This window comes from Berghia stephanieae, chromosome 9 (genome assembly GCF_034508935.2).
Source record: "Berghia stephanieae isolate SIO BIC M18660-M18661 chromosome 9, UCSD_Bste_1.3, whole genome shotgun sequence".
NCBI lineage: Eukaryota > Metazoa > Mollusca > Gastropoda > Nudibranchia > Aeolidiidae > Berghia > Berghia stephanieae.
Window position 1 is genome coordinate 10,860,348 of NC_088368.1, and position 19,690 is coordinate 10,880,037.

At 33.5% G+C, this 19,690-nt stretch overlaps 1 protein-coding gene across 1 annotated transcript; it reads right to left on the reverse strand.

Annotated features, from left to right (window-relative positions):
- Window positions 1-17,560: 17,560 nt before the first annotated feature.
- On the reverse strand, window positions 17,561-18,979 carry LOC144979671 (uncharacterized). The gene is made up of 2 exons (XM_078926520.1): window positions 18,793-18,979; window positions 17,561-18,015 (listed from the first exon to the last, which is right to left on the reverse strand). Exons 1-2 carry the CDS (start codon window positions 18,892-18,894, stop codon window positions 17,812-17,814), a joined length of 306 nt encoding a protein of 101 aa, XP_078782646.1. The 5' UTR covers window positions 18,895-18,979; the 3' UTR covers window positions 17,561-17,811.
- Window positions 18,980-19,690: the final 711 nt, after the last annotated feature.

Consider the following 19,690-nt stretch of genomic DNA (forward strand, 5'->3'; position numbering starts at 1 on the left):
TTTTTCAGGTAATCTCGAAGATCCTGGTAAAGGGTTTAAAATTTCCCTTTAAGTAATCGCTAAGAATTGGATGAACCCAATACTTCTTTGGTTTTTTTCTTTTTCCGAATGGAAAATGTCAAAGCACAAACACAGGCAACCTCTGACACATCCATTATTGTACTGACCGAGACAAGGCCCTACAATGACGTAACTGGTAAAAAATCGACCAACCATTTATTTGTGATGAGGTAAGACAAATTGTACCTCAACTAGACAACAAGATTTCAATTTTTTAGTTGATCAACTAAAAGTTGTAGTGTGGTACCGGCCTTTGTCTCCGACTATCTCTGACTTTAGTAAATGACATGAAAACATCGGATTTCATGTGAGCTGACTAAGCAAGTCTGGGACTAAAATCACGGCGGCACCTTCGGACTAAGTTTGGCCAAGTTTTAGTCGTTTGCTGAGGCAAGACTTCATGCTTTAGTCTGAGTCTAGTTACTAGGAGACGTCATAGTGTCAACAAGACAGCAGCTGGCCAGGACCACTCTTCCACCATTTTTTCTATTCCAGTAAGAGGCTTGACCTCTACTGGGGAAGAGAAGGACCTTTGGAGAATTGTTAAGCTTCCTTTTGACCCCGAGTCATGGTCAAGCTAAAGTTGTAAGGGGCTTCTCTGTGAACAAGGAGGTTATATACAACCTAAGATAGAAGGCCTTGATTGCTAAGAGATCTGTGACCACATAAATTGCAGTTGGAGAGGTAGAGAAGGCTGATCTTTCGCCAGCTCTGCTGTCCTCAGTTAGTTCACCAAGAGCTGCATGCAGACAATTCTTGGAGGAGAAGAAGGAAATCCCAGTTTATGTTGGGTCTCTTTACCCATCTCCCATAGCAGTGCCCACTGTCAAAGGGTTGTCAATCTCCCATAGCAGTGCCCACAGTCAAAGGGTTGTCAATCTCCCATAACAGTGCCCACTGTCAAAGGGTTGTCAATCTCCCATAACAGTGCCCACTGTCAAAGGGAAGGGTTGTCAATCTCCCACAGCAGTGCCCACAGTCAAAGGGTTGTCAATCTCCCATAGCAGTGCCCACTGTCAAAGGATTGTCAATCTCCCATAGCAGTGCCCACTGTCAAAGGGTTGTCAATCTCCCATAGCAGTGCCAACTGTCAAAGGGTTGTCAAGGTCATTTTTGAAAGAGAGTTATTTGATATTCATGAAGTTGCTCAAACTGTTTCATGTCATTAATCATGGATGACCCTACACACAGGACAGTGGTTACTGCTTGATCTTCATACTGTTAAAGGTCTGTGACGTAATCAGAGAGGTTTATTCAGAGTTTTTTGTTTTTGTCTTTGGTAGTATGCATATATTATTATTGAAATTTAGCAAAAATTACTGATGAATTTTGTTTTGGTTTGTGATTTTGAAATGTTCAAGTAGGCAGGTATACATTGATCAGACCTATGAGTGACATCCGAAATTTTTCACGGAACATATGGCACCAAATTCAAGCCAATATGCTTACATGAAATGGAAAATGATGATGATGATTAGAAGAGTCAAGAGATTGCCACAATAATGTCCAAAATCCGACAACAGTCGGCCATTTTACATGTCTCATTAATGCTTCAACATCAAATAGGTGAGAACTTTCCAACCTTCTAATACTCAGTAAAAAAAATCCAAAACAAAAATAGCATATATAACAAAGAAAAATGTCTATTAATAGGACACGTATTTGGAGAACAGAATCGTTCATGAACTACTTCACAACATCCGCCAGCCAGATATAATGTACAAACACGCAAAATTTGTGTAACCTTAAAACTGTATAGCCTGATTGATACAATTTAGTTAGAACTACTCATAAAAATGGCTGGTTAAAAACAATAACAAAGAGCTGAGTGTTGTCAATTTCGTTCCTTCTATACAACAATGGACCAATGGAATAGAAGCTACAATTTCATTTTCACATACATATAAAATGGACGTTACGGCATCTCTCATTTAGTGTTTCATTCATCGTGTTTTGTTGACAAAGGGAAAACCCAAAACATCCACTTAATCCATCTTCGTTAATTGAAATCAAAGCTTCCATTCCATTTGACTATCGCTATTTCGATCTTTGAGCTTCGAGCAGCAACGCTTGCAAATTGCAAATCCCTTTATGAAATGTCATTCAAAAATACTTCAATCCGAATCAGAAATCCTTCTAACCAATTCAGTCCACACTTAGCTGCAGATTGTTTGTTTTATGTTTTTGTTTTTAAGGGTTTTACGGCGCTTGCAACACATTTAGGTTATTCAGCGCCAGTAAAAAGGAAGAAAATGGGATAGTAAAAAGTTCTGGAATTACAATTAAAGCACCCAAGAAAAAGTAAAACAAAAGGGGAACTAGGAACAAATAGGGATCAGATGTAGATTCCAAGAGCACACTATCAAAGTACTTAGTTTGAGACCACCTATAAGTCTCATCCGGACACAAGCACAAAATCCAACAAAGAGGAATACACTCAAATGCTTACATTATACATTAAAAATAAATATAATAATACATAACAGAGAGATGATTTACAAGGAAAAAAATATCATCTCCCAAAACAATAACTATGCATTCGACTGTTTCCCTCCCAGCCAGGACTCCGAACAGGGCCAAGTAATCTCATTCCAAGACAAAGACAGAAAGCATGTTGGAAAACAGATATAAGGGGATAGAAGACACAGTATGTACCTCCCTACCCACTATGGGAGTGCAAATTGTTTGAGGGTTATCAGGATGGATAGACATCGTAACTGGAAGGCAAACTCTGTCATGGCGGAATAGGGAATAAATGTGATGTCACACCCTCTATCTACTCTTTTGGTTCCTAACTCCCTGGCAGTGTGTATGTAACCAGTCCTTCGGAGCACGAATAATGAATAGGTTACATAAAGGTGCATACCTGCCTACTTGAAAATTTCAAATTCAGTAAGAAATAGAAAATTCATCAGTATTTAATGGTCAAATTTCAGTAATACTAAAGCAAACAAAAATAATGATAGATACACCCTTTTATATAATGTGTAAAATATACTTACCATGTTATAAAGAGGACAGCCTGATAAAATAATATTGGGGTTCTTTTCTTACAAAAATCTATCACACCATTGTCTTTCCCTCGCATTGAGATTTTTTATTGTAGCATGCGGTAAATAATGAAAAAAATTTATTTTTTTTAAATTTAGCATTGCAACCATTTGTATAAGTAATATTTCTTCTATTTCCATAAGTCCGTAATTGTCCTTACACTTCTGTAACAATTCCGGACATTCCGTAATAATAGGCAGGTATGAAGGTGGCATATCTATTTCAGAGTATGGGCAGATTCTCAGGATTACGGGATGTAAAAGAGCGAGGATGGACGATCTTTATTGACGACCAGCATATATTTATACTAGAAAATAAGATGCCATCACTGTGAAACCAGAAGATCAATTACACAAGGTACTTATATGTATTCAGTCCTCCGGAAGACTGGCTTTACACTTCCAATGAAATAGGAACCAGTTTTTCGACATCACACTTCCCCCCCCCCTCTATTGACAGCCCTCACGTCTTTGCAAATTGTTTGAGGGTTGCCAGGATGGAAAGACAACGTAACTGGAAGGCAAACTCTGTCATGAAAGAATTGATGGTCGAATCCTTCTCGTGCTTCTTGCTCTCAAACAAAACGACGAGGTGGATGCGTGGGTCGACTAGAGTGATGAAGTACGATGACTGCGGTTTCTGATCAAGAAAAAAAAGACAATCCAGAAAAGCAAACATAAAACACTTGAACTTGTTTTGAGTCACTGTTTGATTTTTATACTACACTTGATGTCCCATTTTGTAGTGTCATTGCCAAGGCAGAGTCCTAGGCTATCAGGGGGGGGGGGGGGTCATATGTTTGTTTGATTTTAAGGATTTTACGGTGCTTGTAACATAATTAGGTCATATCAGCGCCAGTTAAAAGGAATAAAATGGGATAGTAAAAGTTCTAGAATTACAATTAACCCTCTCGTGTTTAGACTAGCCGACGGCCATCTTGCCCCCAGTGTTCAACTTCCCGTGACTCTGTAGCAAGCCCATTTGTTTACATTTTTTCGGCTTCCTGTCCAGCAAAAAGCAGTGCCAGCTGAAAATTTACAATAGCGGAGTAAATACTCATGCTACAAGCCCCAAATTTTGACAGTTTGCATAGGAAAGAAGCATCTCTGCTATCATATTACTGTTTTCTAATTATTTTCCGTTAAATTTTCACTCATGTGCAATTCAAGGTATGATTAGAGGCGACACAAAGAGATGATCTTGTTTCCCCACCCTTTGTCATTGTCATTTGTCAAAATACTAACAATCCACCAATCCATTATAGTAATATGGAATACCGTTCATTGATGATGTGACTCCATTTTTTCCCCCTAAAATATCTTCCAATTCCAATCCTCATTAACAATAATGTAATGTGTGATTGTTAGACATTGACAATAATGTAATGTGTGATTGTTAGACATTGACAATAATGTAATGTGTGATTGTTAGACATTGACAATAATGTAATGTGTGATTGTTAGACATTGACAATAATGTAATGTGTGATTGTTAGACATTGACAATAATGTAATGTGTGATTGTTAGACATTGACAATAATGTAATGTGTGATTGTTAGACATTGACAATAATGTAATGTGTGATTGTTAGACATTGACAATAATGTAATGTGTGATTGTTAGACATTGACAATAATGTAATGTGTGATTGTTAGACATTGACAATAATGTAATGTGTGATTGTTAGACATTGACAATAATGTAATGTGTGATTGTTAGACATTGACAATAAATGTAATGTGATGATTGTTAGACATTGACAATAATGTAATGTGTGATTGTTAGACATTGACAATAATGTAATGTGTGATTGTTAGACATTGACAATAATGTAATGTGTGATTGTTAGACATTGACAATAATGTAATGTGTGATTGTTAGACATTGACAATAATGTAATGTGTGATTGTTAGACATTGACAATAATGTAATGTGTGATGTGTTAGACATTGACAATAATGTAATGTGTGATTGTTAGACATTGACAATAATGTAATGTGTGATTGTTAGACATTGACAATAATGTAATGTGTGATTGTTAGACATTGACAATAATGTAATGTGTGATTGTTAGACATTGACAATAATGTAATGTGTGATTGTTAGACATTGACAATAATGTAATGTGTGATTGTTAGACATTGACAATAATGTAATGTGTGATTGTTAGACATTGACAATAATGTAATGTGTGATTGTTAGACATTGACAATAATGTAATGTGTGATTGTTAGACATTGACAATAATGTAATGTGTGATTGTTAGACATTGACAATAATGTAATGTGTGATTGTTAGACATTGACAATAATGTAATGTGTGATTGTTAGACATTGACATAATAATGTAATGTGACATTGAATATGTAATTGATTTTAGACATTGACAATAATGTAATGTGTGATTGTTAGACATTGACAATAATGTAATGTGTGATTGTTAGACATTGACAATAATGTAATGTGTGATTGTTAGACATTGACAATAATGTAATGTGTGATTGTTAGACATTGACAATAATGTAATGTGTGATTGTTAGACATTGACAATAATGTAATGTGTGATTGTTAGACATTGACAATAATGTAATGTGTGATTGTTAGACATTGACAATAATGTAATGTGTGATTGTTAGACATTGACAATAATGTAATGTGTGATTGTTAGACATTGACAATAATGTAATGTGTGATTGTTAGACATTGACAATAATGTAATGTGTGATTGTTAGACATTGACAATAATGTAATGTGTGATTGTTAGACATTGACAATAATGTAATGTGTGATTGTTAGACATTGACAATAATGTAATGTGTGATTGTTAGACATTGACAATAATGTAATGTGTGATTGTTAGACATTGACAATAATGTAATGTGTGATTGTTAGACATTGACAATAATGTAATGTGTGATTGTTAGACATTGACAATAATGTAATGTGTGATTGTTAGACATTGACAATAATGTAATGTGTGATTGTTAGACATTGACAATAATGTAATGTGTGATTGTTAGACATTGACAATAATGTAATGTGTGATTGTTAGACATTGACAATAATGTAATGTGTGATTGTTAGACATTGAAATAATGTAATGTGTATTGTTAGCATTGACAATAATGTAATGTGTGATTGTTAACATTGAAATAATGTGATTGATGTTGTTAGTTGACAATAATGTAATGTGTGATTGTTAGACATTGACAATAATGTAATGTGATTGTTAGATTGACAATAATAATGTGTGATTGTTAGACATGACAATAATGTAATGTGTATTTTAGACATTGACAATAATGTAATTGGATTGTTAACATGAAATAAGTAATGTGTGATTGTTGAACATTGAAATAATGTAGAGATTGTATGATTGAAATAATTAATGATTGTTAGACATTAAATAATGTAATGTGTGATTGTTAGATGACAATAATGAATGTGATTGTTAGACTTGACAATAAGTAATGTGTGATGACATTGACAATATTATGTTGTTGACATAAATATATGTGTATTGTAGACATTGAATGTATGTTATTTTAGAATTGACAAATGATTTGTTAACATCAATAATGTTGTGTTTTTAGACATTGACAATAATGTGTGTATGTAAATTGCAATATGTAATGTGTGATTGTTAAATTAATATGTATGTTGATTGTGACATTGATAATATTTATTGTTGATTGAATAATTATTGTTGTTATAAATATTAATGTGTGATTGTTAATTGACAAAATAGTGTGTTGTGATAATATTGTTAATTGAATAATGTAAGGTGTGTGTGATGGTTTAAAGTGGTATTTAACATTACATAATGATGGATGGAAGCAATATATTGTATGTATCAATTAGTGTGTTGTAGACATGAATATATGGTTTAAATTGATATGAGGATTAACATGACAAAATTGATGTATTGCAAGTATGTGATTTATATGTATGTGTTGTTACTACAATTATATTGTAGCTACAAGTATTTGATTGTTAGACATGAATATGTTGGTGTGTGAATACAAAATGAATGGGATTGTTAATGACAATATGTATGTGATTGAATGACAATATGAATGTAGTTAGACATTGAAATAATGTAATGTGTGATTGTTAGACTTGACAATAATGTAATGGTGATTGTTAGACATGACATAATGAATGTGTGATTGTTAGACATTGACATAAGTAATGTGTGATTTTAGACATTGACAAATGTAATGTGTGATTGTTAGACATTGACATAATGTAATGTGATTGTTAGACTTGACAATATGTATGTGTGATTGTTGACATTGAAATAATGTATGTAGTCATGACAATAATGTAATGTGTGATTGTTAGACATTGACAAAAATGTAATGTGTGATTGTTAGACATGACAATAATGTAATGTGTGATGTGTGACATAAATTGTATGTTATTGTAGAATTTATTAATGAATATGTATTGGATTAATTGATATATGTTGATTTAAATTGAAATGTATTGTAGTAATTGACAATAATGTAATGTGTGATTGTTAGACATTGACAATAATGTATGTGTATTGTAGACATTGACATAATGTATGTGTGATTGTTAGACATTGACAATAATGTATGTGTGATTGTTAGACATTGACAATAATAATTGTGATTGTTAGACATTGCAATAATGTAATGTGTGATTGTTAGACATTGACAATAATGTAATGTTGATTGTTAGACATTGACAATATGTAATGTTGATTGTTAGACATTGACAATAATGTAATGTGTGATTGTTAGACTGACATAATGTAATGTGTGATGTTAGCATTGACAATGTATGTGATTGTTAGACATTGACAATAATGTAAGTGTGATTGTTAGACATGACAATATGTAATGTGTGATTGTTAGACATTGAATAATGTAATGTGTGTTGTTAGACATTGACAATATGTAATGTGTGATTGTAGCTTGACATAATGTATTGTGTTGATTGTGTAGTAGTTAGACATGAAATATTAATGTTGATTGTTAGACATTGACAATAATGTAATGTGTGATTGTTAGCATGACATAATGTAATGTGTGATTGTTAGCATTGACAATATGTATTGTGATTGTAACATTGAATAATTAATGGTGATTGTTAGACATTGACATAAGTATGTGTGATTGTTAGACATGACAATATGATTTAATGTAATGTGTGATTGTTGACATTGAATAATGTATGTGTTGTTGATTGACAATAATTATGTGTGATGTTAGACATTGACAATAAGTAATGTGTGATTGTTGACATTGAATACATTGTAATGGTGATTGTTAGACATTGACAATATGTATGTGTGTATGTTAGACATTGACAATAATGTAATGTGTGATTTTAGACATTGACAATAATGTATTGTATTGTTAATTGATATTAATTATTGTTAGTCATTGAAAAATTAATGTGTGATTGTTAGACATTAATAATGTAATGTTGATTGTTAGACATTGAATATGTATGTGTGATTTTAGCATTGTATGTATTGTTGTTGTTGATTGTGACATTGATGTGTGATTGTTAGACTTAAATATGTGTTGTGATTTGACATTGAATATTTAATGTGTATTGTTAGCATTGAATAATGTAATGGTGATTGTTGATTGACATATTTTTTTTGTTGAAATAATGATGTTGATTGTTAATTAATTGTATGTGTGATTGTTAGACATTGACAATAATGTAATGTGTGATTGTTGCATTGAAAATGTAATGTTGTTGTTAGAATTGAAATAAGTAATGTTGATTGTTAGCATTGACAATGTAATGTGTGATTGTAATTGAAATAATGTAATGTGTGATGTTAGACATTGACAATAATGTAATTGTGTTGTAATTGCAATATGTAATTGTGATTGTTCATTGACAATAATGTAATGTGTGATTGTTAGACATTGACAATAATGTAATGTGTGAATGTTAGACATTGACAATAATGTAATGTGTGATTGTTAGACATTGACAATAATGTAATGTGTGATTGTTAGACATTGACAATAATGTAATGTGTGATTGTTAGACATTGACAATAATGTAATGTGTGATTGTTAGACATTGACAATAATGTAATGTGTGATTGTTAGACATTGACAATAATGTAATGTGTGATTGTTAGACATTGACAATAATGTAATGTGTGATTGTTAGACATTGACAATAATGTAATGTGTGATTGTTAGACATTGACAATAATGTAATGTGTGATTGTTAGACATTGACAATAATGTAATGTGTGATTGTTAGACATTGACAATAATGTAATGTGTGATTGTTAGACATTGACAATAATGTAATGTGTGATTGTTAGACATTGACAATAATGTAATGTGTGATTGTTAGACATTGACAATAATGTAATGTGTGATTGTTAGACATTGACAATAATGTAATGTGTGATTGTTAGACATTGACAATAATGTAATGTGTGATTGTTAGACATTGACAATAATGTAATGTGTGATTGTTAGACATTGACAATAATGTAATGTGTGATTGTTAGACATTGACAATAATGTAATGTGTGATTGTTAGACATTGACAATAATGTAATGTGTGATTGTTAGACATTGACAATAATGTAATGTGTGATTGTTAGACATTGACAATAATGTAATGTGTGATTGTTAGACATTGACAATAATGTAATGTGTGATTGTTAGACATTGACAATAATGTAATGTGTGATTGTTAGACATTGACAATAATGTAATGTGTGATTGTTAGACATTGACAATAATGTAATGTGTGATTGTTAGACATTGACAATAATGTAATGTGTGATTGTTAGACATTGACAATAATGTAATGTGTGATTGTTAGACATTGACAATAATGTAATGTGTGATTGTTAGACATTGACAATAATGTAATGTGTGATTGTTAGACATTGACAATAATGTAATGTGTGATTGTTAGACATTGACAATAATGTAATGTGTGATTGTTAGACATTGACAATAATGTAATGTGTGATTGTTAGACATTGACAATAATGTAATGTGTGATTGTTAGACATTGACAATAATGTAATGTGTGATTGTTAGACATTGACAATAATGTAATGTGTGATTGTTAGACATTGACAATAATGTAATGTGTGATTGTTAGACATTGACAATAATGTAATGTGTGATTGTTAGACATTGACAATAATGTAATGTGTGATTGTTAGACATTGACAATAATGTAATGTGTGATTGTTAGACATTGACAATAATGTAATGTGTGATTGTTAGACATTGACAATAATGTAATGTGTGATTGTTAGACATTGACAATAATGTAATGTGTGATTGTTAGACATTGACAATAATGTAATGTGTGATTGTTAGACATTGACAATAATGTAATGTGTGATTGTTAGACATTGACAATAATGTAATGTGTGATTGTTAGACATTGACAATAATGTGATGTGTGAATTGTGTAGAGACATTGACAATAATGTAATGTGTGATTGTTAGACATTGACAATAATGTAATGTGTGATTGTTAGACATTGACAATAATGTAATGTGTGATTGTTAGACATTGACATAATAATTGTTAATGTGTTGATTGTTAGACATTGACAATAATGTAATGTGTGATTGTTAGACATTGACAATAATGTAATGTGTGATTGTTAGACATTGACAATAATGTAATGTGTGATTGTTAGACATTGACAATAATGTAATGTGTGATTTTTAGACATTGACAATAATGTAATGTGTGATTGTTAGACATTGACAATAATGTAATGTGTGATTGTTAGACATTGACAATAATGTAATGTGTGATTGTTAGACATTGACAATAATGTAATGTGTGATTGTTAGACATTGACAATAATGTAATGTGTGATTGTTAGACATTGACAATAATGTAATGTGTGATTGTTAGACATTGACAATAATGTAATGTGTGATTGTTAGACATTGACAATAATGTAATGTGTGATTGTTAGACATTGACAATAATGTAATGTGTGATTGTTAGACATTGACAATAATGTAATGTGTGATTGTTAGACATTGACAATAAAATATTGTGATGAATTGTGTTGATTGTTAGACATTGACAATAATGTAATGTGTGATTGTTAGACATTGACAATAATGTAATGTGTGATTGTTAGACATTGACAATAATGTAATGTGTGATTGTTAGACATTGACAATAATGTAATGTGTGATTGTTAGACATTGACAATAATGTAATGTGTGATTGTTAGACATTGACAATAATGTGTAATGTTGTGATTGTTAGACATTGACAATAATGTAATGTGTGATTGTTAGACATTGACAATAATGTAATGTGTGATTGTTAGACATTGACAATAATGTGATGTGTGATTGTTAGACATTGACAATAATGTAATGTGTGATTGTTAGACATTGACAATAATGTAATGTAGATGTTAGACTGCAATAATGAATTGTGATTGTAGACATTGACAATAATGTAATGTGTGATTGTTAGACATTGACAATAATGTAATGTGTGATTGTTAGACATTGACAATAATGTAATTGTGATGTGAAGAATATGTATGTATGTAGACATTGACAATAATGTAATGTGTGATTGTTAGACATTGACAATAATGTAATGTGTGATTGTTAGACATTGACAATAATGTACATGATGTGATTGTTAGACATTGACAATAATGTAATGTGTGATTGTTAGACATTGACAATAATGTAATGTGTGATTGTTAGACATTGACAATAATGTAATGTGTGATTGTTAGACATTGACAATAATGTAATGTGTGATTGTTAGACATTGACAATAATGTAATGTGTGATTGTTAGACATTGACAATAATGTAATGTGTGATTGTTAGACATTGACAATAATGTAATGTGTGATTGTTAGACATTGACAATAATGTAATGTGTGATTGTTAGACATTGACAATAACACTTTGATAAACAGCATTTTTAAATAAAACCAATGAATGGAGGGCCAACTTACCAAAATGCACAATTTTAATTCCAAGAGAATAAAAATAAAAATAATAGTCACACAATATCATTACAATCACAACACCAAGGAAACAAATATAACTACTACATCCATATAAAAAGAAAGAAAAAATGTATATTGATTGAAAAATCAATAATTAAAAATTAAATAAACAATAACCAGCAACATTGTTCACGCGATTTAAATTTAGTCCATTCTCTTGGTAGAGTCCAAAACACGTGTCTTTGCACAGTTCGATATCACAGACATTACATTTGTAGAACGACTGGATGGCATAGCCATTACTAGTTTTTCTTTTGTTTTTTGAACACAACCAGCACACTTTCCTCCTGCCCACAAAAAGCACTAACTTTTGCTGGTTAATGCTCTCTAGGGCAACAATGTTTTGTTTTGATGGGCAGCCTGGCAGTTTTCTGCTTGTGAAGCCACTGATCAGTGCATCTGCCACATCCATGCGAAACATCATGTGATCATAACCTTTGGCTACTTCATAATCTTTAACACTGTTCACAGCCGTTTATTACACTAGAAATCTTTCACTTTAGTTTTCTACCGCTTCACCCCCAATGGGAACGACCCACCGTCGATGACGGGGAGACCACCGTGTGGTTACGTCATAACAGATGTCCAGAACGTGAAAACTGGCCTATATTTATCCCTGCAGGTAGAATGCACCGCTTGGATTTCATTGTCAGTCAGGCTATAGGACAGATTTCGTAAAATCGTTCATTTTTACACTGCAATTGCTGACCATACACTTCTTCCATATTTTTCTATTTTATATGGATATAACGGCCACATTTTCATCTTCAAGGCGCAATTATTTTCATTGATATCAAGAAATGGTGAGTATACTTTATTCTCTCTTGAAAAATGTATATTTTTCTATTTAAAATTAACCTGAAAAATATTTTTTATTGTTTAAAAAATTCATATTGATGTTATCTGAGTTCTGTTACCCTAACACATGGTAGTAAATATAAGAGTAATAATCTACTTTTAATATAGCATTTATTTCAATGATTTGTAATGACCGGTTTCTGCACAATGAATGTGTAAACACATCTTGTCTAATTCTTTGTTGGCTAACAAAATAGTCCCGTATTCAGACAAACTCCCGAGACATAAGAACACGAGTCCAATTGTGATGATAACGTTATTGTTGTTGTTGTTTTATGGTGATGATGATGATGATGATGATGATGATGATGATGATGATGATAGCGCAGTAATAGTAGTAGTAGTAGTAGTAGTAGTAGTAGTAGTAGTAGTAGTACACACACTCACAGAGAGAGAGAGAGAGAGAGAGAGAGAGAGAGAGAGAGAGAGGGGGGGAGGGAGGGAGCGTGTGTGTGTGTGTAAAACTCATGTACGCACATTTTTAGCACGGAACGATTTTTATTGCTTGTTCAGTCAAGTTCTCATGATTTCTCTGTGAAAATTGAACGTTGAACCTATCACTTTCACACCGATTTGCCGTTCCGTCTTCACGATTCGCACCTTCCCTCGATATTCTTCTACATCGCCCGTTGGTACAGTCAATGGGCGTGGGAAAAGAGGGTAGATAGCCTATATTATGACATCAAAAAGCGATGTGATCAAAGGTGGCGGATGATTGTGTAACATCAAAAGCCCGGTGGACTGCGCTACAAGGCCGAAGTTTCGAGAGTATATGTGATTTGAGTGGGAGGGGCTTATTTGACTTTGCCGATGACCGACTGGTGGACGATTGAAATTATAATTGTCCTTTTTCAGCAGCCAATTGGAAATGGGTAATTGTAAACATCTGATTGGCGCTCCATGGAGAGAAATCAGTTTGGAGGTCATGGGATGAAATTGCTGGAGAGGTGGAGTAAATTTGAAATGAATTGAACGTAATTTGGGGCGTTGTCTAGGTGTCAAATAAGATTCTCGTAGACCGGTGATAAATCAATTTTTTGGCCGCAAATGCTACAGTAAACTTCTTTCTCTATCTTATTTTTGCTAAAAATATTTCAGAGTGGGTATATAAGCGGATTCCATTTTGAATAACGGGCATTTTCATTTAGAACTATATTTTAAAGGAAAATTATTACGTTATTATTATTAGCAGGCATCTAGGCGATCACTATCGTATTATTACTAACAATCAATAATATTATTATAACTCTTATAATTACAACTATTATTATTATCATCATCATCATCATCATCATCATCATCATCATCATCATCATCATCATCATCACCATCATCATCATCATCATCATCATCATCATCATCATCATCATCATCATCAATATCAATAATAACTAATGATTTTTTTTCTTTACTCAGATGAATGGTCATACTGAAAACAAGCATTGTCTCAATGCAAATGGCAAATGGACTCTGTCGAATAAGCTGTGAAAGGGCTCAAATGAGATATGTGGTTAAAAAACATTTCATGCAAACTGCTCCAGAATTAGGAAGTGAAGTTCCACCAGTGAAAAAAAGAAAACAGAACGTTGGTAAATTAGAAGCTGTTTCTGTGAAATGTAACAATCAGCTGTTCCTTACAATAATCGTGAGGTTTTACGTATGTTAATAAAAAGTATAAAAATGTGTTCAGATCTAGACGTCTATACAAAGTTCAAAGGAATATTTATAACTTATCTTTACCTATGATTGTCAATTTATTTTAAAATAACAGTTCATTTTGATTATCTGATCATTAATCCTCCCCCCCCCCCCTCCCATCTTTTTCAATGGATGTCATTTATTTTTTACTATTATCATTATTATTATTATTATTATTATTATTATTATTATTATTATTATTATTATTATTATTATTATTATTACAGTGGTGATCAAGAGTAAGATAAATACACTGATATTATATGATTATTACTAGTATTAGTATTACATCGATATCACGTGTTTCAACTGATTCACAATGATCCGTTCTGTTATCCACGATGCTTCAGTTGTTCAATAAGCAGACCATTTTCAACAAATTTCCATCTTAAATAGTATTAGCTATCTCGTCGGCGTCCTTTTTTCTGTCGCAGCACTGGAGAGAGAGAGAGAGAGAGAGAGAGAGAGAGAGAGAGAGAGAGAGAGAGAGAGTGTGTGTGTGTGTGTAAGTGTGTGTGTGTGTGTGTGTGTGTGTTGGTGTACATAAAACTAATTTATGCAACGTTTTACCACAGAAACAATTTTCATTTTACCACCTCAGTTTAATCTTTCATCAGTTTTCTCTGACAATTGAACTTTGAACCTATAACTTTAACACAGCTACGTCATTCCATCTTCACGATTCGCACCTCACCGCGATATTCTTTTATGTTGACTCGTGGTACGGTCAACGGGGTTGAGAGAAGAAGATAGATATTGAGTGACATCATTAAAAGCGGTGTGATCAAAGCTGGCGGATGGTTGTGTAACATCAAAGACCAGTGACTGGTCTACAAGGCCTATCATATTCGTGGGAAGTGTGATTTGAGTAGGAGGAGCTTTCTTGACTTTGCTGATGACCGAGTGGTGGACAATTGAAATTAGAATTGTCCTTATTCAGCAGCCAATTGGAAATGGGCAATTATAAAAAGCTGATTGGACGCTCCACGGAAAGAAAGCAGTTTGAGGGACATGAAAGGAAATTGCCGGAGAGCGTGGAGTGGGGAGGAGTAAATTATATTGAATGAATTGATAGTAATTTGGGGCGTTGGGAAGTTAAATAAAACTCTCGGAAACAGGCGATGAGTCAATTCTTTGGCCGCAAATGATTCAGTGAAATTCTTTATTCTTACTTTCTGTCTTTTTTTAATTTCCTTTCTGTTAGAGTGGACATATAAAGGCGAATTCCAATTATTTTTTTTTAAACGGGCATTTAGAACGATATTTTAAAGAGAAATTATTGCGTTTTACCAAAATTGCCAGGCGTTTAGGTGATAGCCACTATATTATTTTCATGAAAATGATCATTATTATTATTATTATTATTATTATTATTATTATTATTATTATTATTATTATTATTATTATTATTATTATTATTATTATTATTATTATCGTCATTATTATTATTATTAATATTATTATTATTATTATTATTATTATTATTATTATTATTATTATTATTATTATATAGTTTAGATCTATACAAACGTCAAAGGAATGTATATAACATATTTTTCCCTAAGAATTGTCAATTGCCATTACTAAAATCAGTTCGTTTTGATCATTTGATCAACAAACCCCTACAATTCGGTGATTACGCATTTTTTTATTGCTGTCAAAAAAGGACATTGCTGTACAGGTGAGCGGATATCTCAACAATGCTTCATTACAAAACGACTTTGATTATATATTTCTACTCTGTGAATATTGATGATTATTGCAGTATTTCTCATTTATTTGTATAAACTCAGATAACTATGTAATTTTTGATTATATCGTTTGAAGTAATTAAAATTTCTGACCCTTTTTTATGGTTATTTCCTATAAAATATAATCCCAAATGATCTACTAAAATTATATCAAATAAAAGTATGTAGATCACTAGTTATGTCTCTAAAATATCTTATTGCTACATCTAATAGCATCTTTACTACGCCACTTTGAACTTGAGAAAAAAATCATCAAAATAGGAAAAATTGCTCAGTCGCCCTTTCGGCACAGGCCGTGACTCACCATCTGTTATGAACTAGCGTCCGGCAAAATTTACCTGTCGAACTAAAGTGAAAGCAGTAAACGGCTGTGTGTTAGACCACACGATGTAAGCATTGTAAACAGATGCACTGATCAAATGCCACACAGCATATCGCCACCATTTCTTACCAGGCCAGCCCACCGGGTAGTAGCCGAGTTGTTGGTTGAATTTGTCCAACCCACCCATGAATTTGTTGTAGTCGATGAGTGGGTATGGACGTCCTTCCTCAGCTCTACCCATAACCTGGTTGGTCGAAAGGATGTGGACAGGCCTTTTGTCATGGTAGCTGGTGGCAACAAAATTCCCTTTTTGCTGTTGACGAAGGCCTCCCCTTCGTAGTTTAGACTTCATCGATGGAGGGAGACCTTTTCTGTTTGGCATGACCATTCCACAGGAAAATGTGTCGTGGGACAGGAGGCGACTGGCGACATCAACACTATTGAAAAATCGGTCGAAGTAAATGTGGTGACCCTGATTATAATGAGGAGCACACAAATAGTCCACCACTTCTAAACACAGGGGCTGAGATGGATCCCGCCTCCAGCCCTCCCGGTGTAGATATCAAATCCAATACAATATTCCAGCCTTGCATCACAAATGGTCCAAAATTTGAGGCCCCATTTAGTGGGCTTCGCAGGTATATACATTTTGAAGGCTAGTCTGCCCTTGAAGCCTACCATTGTCTCATCCACACTGAGTTCCCGATTTGGCGTGAAATTGTTCCGGAATGTCTCCTTTGTCACATTTATAACATTTCTGATTTTGAAGAGGGGGTCATAATCAGGGTCACCACACTGAGGCTGTTGACTTGTGTATCCCGACAGTGGAAATGCCTGCTCAGTTCTTAAAACGGTTAATAGTCATGATAGAACTGACATAAGGGTCCCTATATCTTCTATCCTCTGACCAATAACATCACAGACGAGGTAGATTTCGAATTCCAAAAATTATCTGGATTCCCAAAAACGGCCGCAATTCTTCCAGTGCCATCTCATTCCATGCTGAGTTGGCTGATGCCTCCACAGACAGCTAAGCATAGCGGTTAGTCTCTTCGACAAGGGTGTTGATGAGGGCAAGGGGAAACATCAGAAAAAAATAGTCCAAGGAACGAGCTGATGGTGGCAAAGCATGTTGTGGACAAGAGTTCAGAACGAAATCTGTTATGAATATGTCAGAACAATCTTCCGACCATGTTGCATCTGAGGGAGGAGGTTCTGGTTCATCACTGGATGCCTGTGGAAATAATACAAAGCAACATTGTGCCAGTTTTGAATCAAAATAAACATTGCTAGCTTGAAAAAAATGAGTGAAATGAGTAATAATGCAAATCTAAATAGGAGAGAAAGAAGGGGAGGAACAAGAGAGAGAGAGAGAGAGAGAGAGAGAGAGAGAGAGAGAGAGAGAGAGAGAGAGGAAAAGAGAGAGAGAGAGAGAGGAAGAGAGAGAGAGAGAGAGAGAGAGAGAAAGAGAGAGAGTGTGTGAGTGTGTGTAACTGAAACTCAATGCTAGGCTGGAACATGGAATGAACAAACAACAAAATTGTGTTGGGGGGTTGGGGGGAAACCCAAACAAAGAAATAAAAAGAAAATGACTTGAAATAAAAAAGTTGATGTTTCCTAAAAATGATATTGATAATATCAAAACTTTATAATTCTGCTGGAACAAAAAAAAAAAAAAAAAAAAAAGAAAAACAACCGCACGCAAGAGTGCTTGCAACTGCCATTGTCATGCCAGTCCCAGTAGCTGGATCATACTGACTCCCTCCCAGTCAGATCAAGACACAAATATATGTTTAAAAAGTAATAACTGAATAAGATAGTTTCTATAGTGTATTCATTCATCAAACAGAGAGTTGTCTTTTTTATTTATCACATCAAACTTGCCCTGGCACTCCCATCGTGCTGGGTCAACCAACCGTTCAGCCGTGACGTAGTCTCACATTCGGGCACAAAAGGAAAGAAAAAAAAAATGGAAAGGAAAGAAAAGAAAAAAATATATATATATATTTACCTCAACAGGGTCTCTGTTTACAGAAAGAATTTCTTCAACTTCTTCAATTTCAATCCCTATGTCAGATTCCCAATCCCATTCAACGTCTCTGTCCTTATCCATGTTAGTGCAGTGAAGATCAAGTCAGTGAATGACGTGGGAGAACAAAACAAAGGAGAAATGACACGCCAAAAGTGACGGTTGTATCACGAGGTTAAAGGTCAAAAGAAGCTTTCAGATTGACCCTTAACCTTGTATAGGTCAAAACGAATAATAAATTAACCAATGAAAAACTTCAAAATATTGGTGTCGGTTTCTGTTGGGTTGAACCGTGCTGAGTTGAACCGTGCTGACAGCAGAATCCCGTTGTGGGATTGTGTCGGGTTGACCGTTAGCGATGATGTCAGTGTGTTGTCGGTTTTTGTCGGCTTGAACGCTAGAAGATTAAAGCACCCAAAGAAAGGTAAGACAAAGGGAACTAGTTCAAATACGGAACAGGTGTAGATTCCAACAGCACACTATCGGTGTACTTGGTTTGAGATCACCTAAATATCTGATCCAGACACAGGGGGGGGGAAACCCAAACAAAGAAATAAAAAGAAAAGACTTGAAATAAAAAAGTTGATGTTTCCTAAAAATGATATTGATAATATCAAAATTTATAATTTGCTGGAACAAAAAAAAAAAAAAAAAAAAAAAAAAAAAAAAAAAACAACCGCACGCAAGAGTGCTTTTTCAACTGCCCTTTTCATGCCAGTCCCGTAGCGGATTATGACTCCCCCCCGTCAATCAAGACACAAATATATGTTTAAAAAGTAATAACTAATAAGATAGTTTTTGGTATTCATTTATCAAAAAGAGAGTTGTCTTTTTTATTTTCACATCAAAAATTGCCCTGGCACTCCCCCGTGTGGGTCAA